Genomic DNA, 12,719 nt, shown 5'->3' on the forward strand with positions numbered 1-12,719 from the left:
CAAAAAATGTGCTTTATTTGTGCTTTCCTAACTGCTAATATATTTTATAAATACATTTACAGGTATTTACATTTTAGTATATGTTACAAAACAGTTACGGGGCATATATACAAGGACTGGCACATCCCTGCATATTAGCAGGGATGCACCAGTAAAGATGCGACACTTAGGAATACCCTTGCGCCACCACGGATACGTCACATTTACAATGCGACACACCCTGGTGCAAGGATAGTCAGATGCGTGTTGCATCTTTTGTTGTAAAGGCAGCGCATTGCTGGAGTCGTGTCTCAAGCATGACGCAACTCTAGCAATGCTCAGGGGTGTCCTACACCTCATATGCTGCATCACTCCTTACGCCTGCTTCAAACAGGCGTAAGGTTTCGACGCAGCGAGCACGTAAAAGTGACTTCGTGAAATCTTGTAGATTTCACTGCGTCACTTTTAATGTGTTTCCTTGCAATCGAACTCCCACCCTGTATACATTATATGTGATGTAGGTATAATGTAGCCCAGGGCTTTACAATGTGACGAATCTCACTAGATGCATCACATTGTAAATCTGTCGCATAGTAGCGCATTCTTTACAACGCGTCTGCGTCACAGAAGTGACGTGTTGTATTTTTGGGTGTTAGTGAACCCTTGTCTTCATAGACGTCCCATCAACTCTGCGCACAGTGATAAGTGCCTTAAAGCAGAAGGCGAGGAGCTAAGGCTTGAAGAGCAATTACCTTTCTTCGATGTCAAGGATGGTAGTTGCAGGGAACAAGGGAGAGTAAAAAGTGTGTGTGGAAGGGAGGGGTCACTTGTCTTTAAACACAAAGTTGTCCCAACATGCCTTATGCTAGAGGCGAGGAGGCTTAATGTGTTCTGGGTCTCACCATCTGGCTTCTCTCCAGCACACAAACCCCTAAAAATGTTTAATACACATATTACCTATTAGTATTTCTGAAATGTGAATATGTAGAGGTTTTTTATGAACACCAGATATATGAATTCAAGTTCTTCATTAGCTTTCAGATGGTTGAGAAGTTCCCCCTCAGCAGTGCCTTACCGTGGGGACCGCTGCTGGGCGCTATGGCGAGTTGTCACTCGCTGATCATACTGGATGGAGAGATACAGGGCGACCCCCTGGACCTGAAGATGTTTGACGCCATAGGATGGGTGAGCCAACACTTGAGCACCTTAATGCACAACATGGGCTTGACTGAGAGGGGTAGCTTTTGCAGCTTTTTTTCCTTCATGTTCAAGAATTTATGAGGAAACACTCAATATCTTGGTTAGTGATCAAACCATTAATTCGATGGCTAACGCTCAGTTATCCTCTGCATTGGTCATTCCCATCAATGGACCTGTCGACATCAAACCTTCAGATGTTAGTAGAAGGTTCATGGTCCCTTCACCAGTTATCCCCAGCAGTAGATCAAACAGGGTGCTTTCTGAGGGTTCAGGCGTGTTGAGAAGCACTGCGGCTGCTCTTACATGAGTAGAATCCTTCAGTTGGGAGCTTGTAGGCTTCTAATCCAAATCCAACTCCGCCTCTGTCCTTAGGGAACTTGTGGGTAAATATTGAGGAGCTTGGCTTTGCTCAGATAATCTCAGATATTTTCATCAACCACAACTCTTTTATTTGTTTTTGGTACTTGGCTAGTTTTTAAACCCTAGTGGGCCAAGGTGCTTTTTCTACATTTGCTCTTTAGGTGTCCACAACTGATACGAATTAGCTTCAATCAGCTTCTGAGTCTGCACTGTCCCTTCATAAAGCATTGACTGCAAACTGGAAACTTTTATACTGTGTGGCTTACGTCCAACCAATGAAACATATTATATTATGTGGATCTGCAATCCCCTATAACCCGCCATCTCTATTTTATTTATAGTCAATGACTTGTGATGCATCCAGTCGAAGATTATAAAGAAAAGACGTCAAAACTCAACTGTAATAAGTTATTACATTTGAGTTCTGATGTCACAATGACTTTGGTCAGAGCCAGGTGAAAAGCAGGCCAGGTCACAAAGAGCTGTTGAAAGCAACAAAAATAAAATGTTGCTTTTGTAACTTCTGCTCTAATTTTCTAGCTTACGGAGGCAAGCACAAAGAACTTTTTTTTATTATTTTCACTCCTTAGATAATTATAGTAAAGTTAGAACCTTTCTGCATGTTTCTATACATTACGAGCTACTCCAACTATTGTTTTGTAAACTGAGTTGTATTGAACTGTTTCAGATATCTTTTTGCAACAAATATCATCCAGATTTTTGATGTGTCTAATTTTGCGCTATGTGTTCTATTTGTATTCTTCATTTTTGCAAACATGCTCTCTTTCACATGAAAGAGCTATGCACCAAGGTTTTAAATGTTTTGTGGAAAAGGTGATTGTGTGACCATGTATTATACGTGATAAAGTACCCCCACATGATTAGGATATTGCAAGTCACCTCGTAGTACCATAACCTTATAAAGGAACTCAGCTTTCGGCCTCGTTCCTCTCTATGGTTATGGACTATCCTCTTAATGTACGGCAGGGGGTAGTTTATCTCGTATATGACATTTAAAGTGTTGGCTTTTATATTGTATGATTTATGTCCAACCAATAAAATATATTATTAAATTTAAACAGGAGGCTTTCATATTGCACATTTTACAGTCAACCTATAAAATATATGGTTGTACAATGTAAGACTTATGTCAATGCAATAAAATATAATATTATGTTTAAAATCGAAACTGTTAGAGTGTATCAGTTATATCCTACCAATAAAATATACTATTCAATTTAGAATGGAGGCTTTTCTATTGTATTGTACTGGAGGCTTTTATATTTCATGGCTAATGTCCAACCAATAAAGCATATTATTATATTTTGAGTATAGACTTGATTTACAATCTGCTGTTAACAGGTTTATTTTATTAATTTTTGCCTCCTTCATATTCTCCTTTCACATCCAGCTCAACAAGTCTCATTTGAGTACCATCCTCACTCATTCACTCATTTACTTCCTGATTTACTAAATTACTCACTCACTTCCATACATAAACTCATTCCCTGCTCATGCGCTGACGCTGATTGACTGATTCACTCATTGTTACATTCACTTGTTCTCAAAATCCCTCACATTAACTCCCTTCCTCGCCCTCACTCACTAACCTTTTAACGCTATTTTAACAGGAGATTGTAGATTCTAACTCATCACCTGAACGAGAAGATGTCCCAACATCTGCCGTGGTGGTTAGACCTGGAGCTGCTGCCGTACGCAAGGTAAGGTTACCGATAAGATGTGTACAAAAATGTACTTAACAAACAGCTGCCCTCTGGGCACACCCTGCCATACACTGGACTCAAATAAGCACATTGCACAGTGGTTCACTCCAGTCTTAGTTTAGCAACAAGTGAATTTGAAAGATAGGCATCTTGTAATATGGTGGAAAAGGTCATTTTGTCTGGAGCCTTCTCTCTCAGACTGAACACCAAATGATTCAATAATTTATAAAGTCTAAGAAAAGGTAAACAAAATTCTGATAGAAGTTTTTATTAATAATATTAATTATAATGATACTAATACTTAATTAAAATTTTAAATTAATATTAACTTAAAACTATCAAATATGTTTAATCAATTACTATATAATAAAACGAATGCTATTGTCTTTAACATCATTAATCTAATTATTAATAATAATCTAATCATTATTAATATAAACAGCACCAATAAGAACAACCATACTTCTGAAAAAGTATAAATAATATAACTTAAATCTTACTCACCATGAAGTGACACCAATAACTCTAAAGAAATACCAAACTTTAATATAGAATCCTGATAATAGCTTGGTAACTACATTTGTGAAAAATCTGCAATGAAAAATATCTACCATATTTAATAAAATGGTACAGAGCAAAACAATTAAATATATAACTGCACAATAGGAAATGATGATAGAGCAATGCAAATCAATGTTATTTTAAACATTAGTATCACTTATTCATTGTGCCATTCTAGTAATATAAGTGTTCAAAAGAACATAAAAGATAGACAATAGATATCAAAATCAAGTCGCGAGTGGGTAAAGGAGGCTGATATTGCCATGAATTTGGAGAAACCTTGATTCATACAATTTAGTCACACCCAAACATGTACAGAGGATCATAACTGACCGGAAAGGAAGTTGAGTTTATGGTCGAAAGGAAACCTAAATCCGGTTTTAAGCAGCAGTCCAGAATTGTGTGTGAGGGTAAATTCTCCATTCTTTATACATATTTCTGCAGCCAGCATAATTACGCAGAGAGGCTCTTTAATATTTCATTGGTAGAATTGTAAATCACTTTACTTGGAAGAGGTGGGACTTCTCCCTGTTTTACCTTCTAATAAATGTAGAGGAAAACAATTTATTAACATTGTTCAAAAAAAGGTAGGAGAAAAATACCCTTTATGGTGGGTGACAAGTATGGTCTACCCAAGGAGGTTTGGGAAGATACAATGGTATAAAATACATTAGATAGCACATTAGTTCTATAAGTTTGTGAAAAATTGTTAGGATGACCAGGAAGATCTTCCATAAGGATGCTAGACACACTTCACAAACTTTACAAGGATCTCTTCAGAGCAGCAGCACCCGGTCCTTGCCTGGGCTGCGACTCATTGAGTATAGCCACTTCACGGAAGTCAAACCTTCTGTGGTGATTATCTGACGCTGCGTTCCACTGCGCGGTCTGCTCACCAAGAAGACATCAGCACTGTCACGACAGAGTCAACGCGGCAGGTCTAGTGCTAACAGCTGGAAGTCCGGAGAAGTAGAGATATTCTGTCTCAGTCTCATCCTTCCCGCGATGATCTCATAAGCAGCCCTCTGGTGGCCTCCGCTCTTGACTTCTCGTGGGGATCTCAGCAGAAATCTTACGGCTTCCTTTTCAAGGGGGCATCTCACCATTAAAGGCAACCAGGCTTTAATACCTCAGAAACTAGGATCCTCAAACCTTTGTAAATCGTTCAGCGGCCTCAGGAAGCAAGTGTTGGGTGGGTAGCTAAAGGGAGCAGAAGCGACCAGGACACCCTCGGCAGCCTCCTCTTTAAAAGACAGCAAATGGATGCCCAGAGCAACACTGAGATGGACATAGCTGTACAGATTGCCAGACAGGCAACGCTATGCAAAGCCGTGAGCGACACGCTGAGGACCAGTGTCATATGTCTTTGATGATGAAATTACTGATGTCATTTAGCTGGTCATGAGTTGAACATTGTCTGGAAGATGTAAGGTTTGCTTTGACGTAAACATTATTGACCACAGTAACAATGGATCTACCTGCTGTTCCTATTCTTATAGATAAAGACAACATAGAAAACTATTCTACTTTTAATCAACCATTAGAAGAGAAGAAGAAAGACTACAGTCACTGATGGCTGTCAACATGTGTAATATTTGGTTTTGAGAAATTCTTGCATCTAAAATTCTGGGATTGCCAACAGATTCTTAAACATCTATTTGTGATCATGGAATATGAAAACAACTCTGCTGAGCAACATGGGTAAGATCAGGGGATGCAGATCAGAAGCTAAAACTTGACAATGCTTTACCTTGTAATGGCCGCCCACAACGGTTGTCATTGACATTAATACGTGACTCGGTTGCCTCGTCTGCTGATTCCCACTCTCCCCGCCAAAGATAGATGCAGCTGATCCTCAGGGATTGGCCAATGCAATGAATGCTGCGTCTAAGGGACCGGTGACTGGAAGGAGCTGCCTTAAAGTCTGGATGATGTGCTGTGAGACATAATAGTAATTAATATTATGAGTGTATTAGGAGTGCGCACCCTTCTACTAACTGTGTCCTTTATTTTCTAGATGCAATAAGACTCTTTAGGAATCAGGCTTTTAAATATAAGGAAATCCTGCAGTAAACAAATATTGAATAAAAGGGTACCAGTGTGTGGAGGCACACCAAAGATCACAATATCCACAAAACATCAAATATCGTACACTTGTTTATTTATTGTGAATGATGGTGGTTCTGTCAAAGCAAAAACACAGTCGCTAAAATAGGACAAGGAAAATAACCAGAGGTGTATTATTGTAATTATTGGTTAATAATGTGCAGTGAAATGACAGTAGCAGATTGATTCAAAATATCTCAAGATACCAATTTACCAATCAGTAATGAGCAATCAGCCTGAACTCAGTTGATCAACTAAAGTATGATTTAATTGGTGAAATCAGTGGGATAAGGAAGGAGTGATATTTTATAATATGGCAGAGAATCCAACAGCAATGCTCCTTCTTGCCACTGCCACCTTCAGTATGCAGATGTGTGTGCAGACCTCTGGCACCAGAATAGTGCGCCCACCTTTGTCCAGCTTTCCCCGGTCCATTGAGACCTCTGGACGAACCGCCACAGCACACCTCAGTCCTCAGAGAAGCTCGACCGCTTCCTCCTTTTGGTTCCCTTTAGGACAGAGCCATGAAGAAGTGAATGACATTGAGAGCAGTGTGTTGGCCATCTGTACAGAGCTCAGCCATGCTGCCATTGCCTGAAGATGGTGGGTGAGTGCCCTGGAATAAGGGTGTGGGACCTCAGTTGCTTGTAGTCCCTATCCAGTGTAAATGCTCATGTGTCCTGGTGAATACACATCTTATGGCCTCAGCTACTTTTTACTGACAATAGCAATGGGCCCGGTTCACAGAACTAACTTAAGACAAAGTCCTAACCTTACTACCATTTTGGTATTCACAGAAGTCACTTACTCATTTCGGTATTCACAGAAGTTAGGAGTCCTAGCTTTAGGACTCCTAAATACCTTCTGTGAATATCAAAAGTCTTAAAATTAGGATTTTTCTCAGTTTAGGAGTAGTAAAGTTAGGACTCCTAACTTTACTACTCCTAAACTGAGAAAAATCCTAACTTTAAGACTTTCTGTATTCACAGAAGGCATTTAGGAGTCCTAAAGTTAGGAGTCCTAACTTTACTTCTACTAAACTGAGAAGAATCCTAACTATAAGAATTTCGGTATTTACAGAAGGCCTTTAGGAGTCTGAAAGTTAGGAGTCCTTACTTCTGTGAATACCAAAATGAGTAAGTGCCTTCTATCAATCAATCAATCAATGACACTTGTAAAGCGCCCTACATACCCGTAGGGTCTCAAGGCGCTGGGGGGGGGGGGGGGGTGCCGCTACTGCTCGAACAGCCAGGTCTTCAGCTTCTTCCTGAAGGAGAGGTGGTCTTGGGTCAGGCGCAGGTCGGTCGGCAGGGAGTTCCAGGTCTTGGCAGCCAGGTAGGAGAAGGACCTTCCTCCTGTAGTCGCTCTTCGGATGCGGGGGACGGCGGCGAGGGCGTGGTTGGCTGATCGGAGGTGGCGTTTGGGAGCGTAGAAGTTGACTCGGCTGTTGAGGTAGCTCGGGCCTTGGTCGTGTAGGGCTTTGTGTGCGTGGGTGAGGAGGCGGAAGGTGATTCTTTTGTTGACGGGGAGCCAGTGAAGGTCTCTCAGATGTCCGGAGATGTGATTGGTTCGTGGGATGTCGAGGATGAGTCTGGCTGAGGCGTTCTGGATCCGCTGGAGTCTCTTCTGGAGCTTGGCGGTGGTACCGGCGTAGAGGGCGTTGCCGTAGTCCAGTCGGCTGGTGACGAGGGCCTGGGTGACGATCTTCCTGGTCTCGGTGGGGATCCACCAGAAGATCTTCCGTAGCATGCGTAGGATGTTGAAGCACGCTGAGGAGACGTTGTTGACTTGCCTGGTCATGGAGAGGGAGGAGTCCAGGATGAAGCCCAGGTTGCGTGCATGGTCTGTCGGTTTGGGTGCGGTGCCCAGGGCGGGAGGCCACCAGGAGTCGTCCCAGGCGGAGGGTGAGGGGCCCAGGATGAGGACCTCCGTCTTGTCCGAGTTCAGTTTCAGGCGGCTGGTCGTCATCCACTCGGCTACCTCTTTCATCCCTTCGTGCAGGTTGGCTCTGGCGGCGGTGGGGTCGTTGGTCAGGGAGAGGATCAGCTGGGTGTCGTCGGCGTAGGAGATTATGCTGAGGTTGTGTTTGCGTACGATGGCCGCGAGGGGGCTCATGTAGACGTTGAAGAGGGTGGGGCTCAGAGATGATCCTTGAGGGACGCCACAGATGACTTCGGAGGCCTCTGACTTGTACGGTGGTAGGCGGACTCTCTGTGTTCTTCCGTCGAGGAAGGAGATGATCCATTCCAGCGCCTTGTCCTGGATTCCGATGTTGCTGAGGCGCCGTACTAGGGTGCGGTGGCAGACCGTGTCGAATGCCGCGGAGAGGTCTAGGAGGATGAGGGCCGCTGTTTCTCCATTGTCCATCAGGGCGCGGATGTCATCGGTGGCGGCGATGAGGGCGGTCTCGGTGCTGTGATTGGCTCGGAAGCCGGACTGAGAGGGGTCGAGGGATCCGTTCGTCTCGAGGAAGGCGGCCATCTGCTTGTTGACGGTCTTCTCGATGACTTTGGCTGGAAACGGGAGGAGTGAGATGGGGCGGTAGTTCTTGAGGTCGGTGGGGTCCGCTGTTGGTTTCTTGAGTAGAGCGCTGAGTTCGGCGTGTTTCCAGCTCTCAGGGAAGATGGTGGTGTCGAAGGATGTGTTGATGATGTCTCGCAGGTGGGGTGCGATGACAGCGTCGGCCTTGTTGAAGACGTGGTGCGGGCAGGGGTCGGTCGGTGATCCGGAGTGGATGGAGTTCATCGTGCGGATGGTGTCTTCGGTGCTGATCGGGGTCCAGGCGTGGAGGGTGGTGGTGGGGGGTGGTTGTTCGGTCATGGTGTGCGTTGGTTGGTTGTTGAAGCTGTTGTGTATGTCCGCGATCTTGTTGTGGAAGTATGAAGCCAGGGAGTTGCAGAGGTCTTGCGATGGGTGATGTCGTTGTTTCCTGCGCTGGGGTTGGAAAGCTCTTTCACAATGTTGAAGAGTTCCTTGCAGTTGTGTGCGTTGTTGTCCAACCTGTCCTTGAATGCTGTTTTCTTGGCGGCGCGGATCAGCTGGTGGTGTTTCCGGGTGGCCAGCTTGAAGGAGGTCCTGTTGTCCGGTGTCGGTTCCCTTCTCCAGACTTTCTCGAGGGCTCGGCAGTTCTTCTTGGAGCTCTTGAGTTCGTCGGTGAACCATGGAGCCTTCTTGCTGCCGGGTCTGCTAGGCGGGGTCCTCAGTGGGGCGAGTTCGTCCGCGCAGTTGCTGATCCACTTTGTGAGGTTGTCAGCGGCCTGGCTGGGGTCCGCTGTGCTGGCAGGAGGGTGCTGGCTCAGGGAGGTGGCGAGTTGGTCTGCTGTGATCTTGCTCCAGCTTCTGCGGGCGGCCTGTTGCTGGTGGTGGTGGGTCGTCGTTCTCTTGAAGGTGAAGTGGACGCATCTGTGGTCCGTCCATTGAAGCTCTGTGGCGTGGCTGAAGTCGATGTCTGTGCTGGAAGCGAAGACTGCGTCGAGTGTGTGTCCGGCGAGGTGGGTGGGGGTGGACACCAGTTGCTTCAGTCCCAGGTTGGCGAGGTTGTCGAGCAGGGTGCTGGTGTTGTGGTCGTTGTTGTTCTCCAGATGGAAGTTGAGGTCTCCCAGGAGGATGTAGTCGGCGGAGGGGAGGGCATGCGGGCTGACGAAGTCGGCGATGTCCTCGCTGAATTGGGTGCGTGGTCCGGGGGGTCGGTAGATCAGGGTGCCTCTGAGGGTGGTGTTCGGGTTGGTGTGGATCTGGAAATGCAGGTGTTCGGCGCTGGTCAGGGTGTTGTCGGTGCTGGTCGTGAGACGGATGGTGTTCCTGTGGATGATGGCGATGCCTCCTCCCATCTGGTTGGCGTTTCGGTCCCTCCGGACGATCTTGTAGCCCTCTGGGATAGCGATGGCGATGTCGGGAGCTGAAGAGGCGTTCATCCAGGTCTCCGTGAGGAAGGCAACGTCAGGGGCTGTGGCGTCTAGAAGGTTCCAGAGTTCGATGGCGTGTCTGTGGACGGAGCGGGTGTTGAGCAGGATGCACTTGAGGTGGGTGCTGCTGGCGTTAGACTTAGCGGGTGCTGGTGCGAGGCTGGTCCGGATGCAGGAGAACTTGCAGGCGTGGCAGCTGAAAGGTCCGTTGGTGCGTCGTGGTGTGGCTTGGTGGCAATCTGGGAGTCGGCCGGTGTTGAGTGCGGTGAGGGTGGCGGCGGAGTACGTCAGGCGAGTCGGTCGGGGTCCTCGGGGACCAGGGGTCCTGGCGCTGGTCACGATCCGGTCGCGGACGGGCGCAGACGGGCTTACCTTTGGCGCGCCTTCGGCGCACAATCGGCGCGCCCGCTGCGCGTGACCGCTGCGCGTTCGCACGGTCGCCATTTAAGGCCAAGTGCGCGGGTGGGCGGAGCAGCTGGGAGGCGGGAGCAGGGAGGGAACAGAAGAGAAAGGGGCGGGGCTAATGGCGGTGGCGGGAAGCGGGAGCGGGGAGGGAGAGCGGAGGGCGGCGAGGTAGGCGGGCAATCAGGAAGGAGACAGGCACAATGCACAATGGGGGTCAAAACACTAAGAGGCGACGGCACAGAAAAATACAGGCAACAATTCTGGTCAAAACGGGTGAAAACAGTTAAGCTGACGATCTTACGGCACACAAAGAAACAAGCACAAATGTCGGGCAAAAGCGGGAGAAAACAGTTAAGCTGACGATCTTACGGCACACAAAGAAACAAGCACAAATGTCGGGCAAAAGCGGGAGAAAACAGTTACGCTGACGATCTTACGGCACACAAAGAAACAAGCACAAATGTCGGGCAAAAACGGGAGAAAACCAACGGGGATCGCTCAAGGCGGCAGCGAGGCCGGCGCTGAGGCAGAGGCAGGCACTGGGGGCACATGCAGCAGCTGGTGGCCGTGCGGCGCGGGGGTGTACCAAAAAGGTAGTAAGTTTAGGATTTGGTCTTAAGTTAGTTCTGTGAATCCGGCCCTAAGTGTCTTAAAAGGCTGGCACTGGTGAGATGACTCTGATCTAATTTTACTATTATTCTATTTGTCTTTCTTTCCGTGATATTTAAACCACATACAATGTGCATTTATTATGTGTGGCTTTGCACATTCGAATATTCCATGCTCTAGATGCAACAAAATACAATGCACCAATGTAGACATTCTTTAATTCCCAAAACATTTTTTGAAGAGAAAACTGCTTTGGTTACCTAATTTAAACCACTGAATAAAGTAATTAGTAGTACATTTTCTTTTAAATACATAACATTTGTTATGCTACTGCACTGCAATTTTACACACGCATTCACCCAAAGGATGTTTCTCTCCCAGGTTCCGGTGCAGGGGATAGTCGTTTTACGCCAGTATCCGTTCTCCTCCAAGCTCCAGCGGATGTCCGTCATCACCCGGGTGATAGGTGGACGTGACCTTGAGGTCTACATGAAGGGAGCACCTGAGATGGTGGCCAGCTTCTGCAAGACGGACACAGGTAACAGCTTTCCTGGTTCATTGAATGTAAACTGCTGGTGCCCTCTCCTGTTACACCTGACTGCAGGTGCCCGCTCCCTGTTACAACGGACGCAGGTGCCCTCTTCCCATTTACACCTGTCTGCAGGTGCCCACTTCACGTTACACCTGACTGCAGGTGCCCTCTCCCGTTACACCTGACTGCAGCTGCCCTCTCCCCGTTACATCTGACTGCAGCTGCCCTCTCCCTGTTACATCTGACTGCAGGTGCCTTCTCCCTGTTACACCTGACTGCAGCTGCCCTCTCCCCGTTACACCTGACTGCAGTTGCCCGCTCCCCCTTACACCTGACTGCAGGTGCCCGCTCCCCGTTACACCTGACTGCAGGTGCCCGCTCCCTGTTACAACGGACGCAGGTGCCCTCTTCCCATTTACACCTGACTGCAGGTGCCTGCTCCCCGTTACACCTGACTGTAGATGCCCTCTCCCCGTTACATCTGACTGCAGCTGCCCTCTCCCCGTTACACCTGACTGCAGGTGCCCGCTCCCTGTTACATCTGACTGCAGGTGCCCTCTCCCCGTTACACCTGACTGCAGGTCCCCTCTCCCCGGTACACCTGCCTGCAGCTGCCCTCTCCCTGTTACATCTGACTGCAGGTGCCCTCTCCCCGTTACAACTGACTTCAGGTGCCCTCTCCTCATCACACCTGACTGCAGGTGACCTCTCCCCGTTACACCTCACTACAGGTGCCCTCTCCCCGTTACACCTGACTGCAGGTGCCCTCTCCCGTTACACCTGACTGCAGCTGCCCTCTCCCCGTTACACCTGACTGCAGGTGCCCTCTCCCGTTACACCTGACTGCAGGTGCCCTCTTCCCATTTACACCTGACTGCAGGTGCCCTCTCCCGTTACACCTGACTGCAGGTGCCCTCTCCCCGTTACACCTGACTACAGGTGCCCTCTCCCCGTTACACCTGACTGCAGGTGCCCTCTCCCTGTTACACCTGACTGCAGGTGCCCTCTCCCGTTACACCTGACTGCAGGTACCCTCTTCCCATTTACACCTGACTCCAGGTGCCCGCTCCCCGTTACACCTGACTGCAGGTGCCCGCTCCCCGTTACACCTTACTGCAGGTGCCCTCTCCCTGTTACACCTGACTGCAGGTGCCCTCTCCCGTTACACCTGACTGCAAGTACCCTCTTCCCATTTACACCTGACTGCAGGTGCCCTCTCCCCGTTACACCTGACTGCAGGGACCCTCTTCCCATTTACACCTGACTGCAGGTGCCCGCTCCCCGTTACACCTGACTGCAGGTGCCCGCTCCCTGTTACACCTGACTGCAGGTGCCCGC

The 12,719-nt window shown here is 47.8% G+C and overlaps 1 protein-coding gene across 1 annotated transcript in view; it reads left to right on the forward strand.

Moving 5' to 3' along the window:
* The window catches only part of LOC144791012 (putative cation-transporting ATPase 13A4), a 315,251-nt gene that overhangs the window by 213,564 nt on the left and 88,968 nt on the right, over positions 1-12,719 (forward strand). The window contains exons 14-16 of the mRNA XM_078665643.1: positions 1,014-1,164; positions 3,171-3,260; positions 11,231-11,387. Coding sequence (XP_078521769.1) covers positions 1,014-1,164; positions 3,171-3,260; positions 11,231-11,387 — 398 coding nt within the window. The remainder of the gene's footprint in view (positions 1-1,013; positions 1,165-3,170; positions 3,261-11,230; positions 11,388-12,719) is intronic.

The sequence above is a fragment of the Lissotriton helveticus genome, chromosome 11 (assembly GCF_964261635.1).
Source record: "Lissotriton helveticus chromosome 11, aLisHel1.1, whole genome shotgun sequence".
Classification (NCBI taxonomy): Eukaryota; Metazoa; Chordata; class Amphibia; order Caudata; family Salamandridae; genus Lissotriton; species Lissotriton helveticus.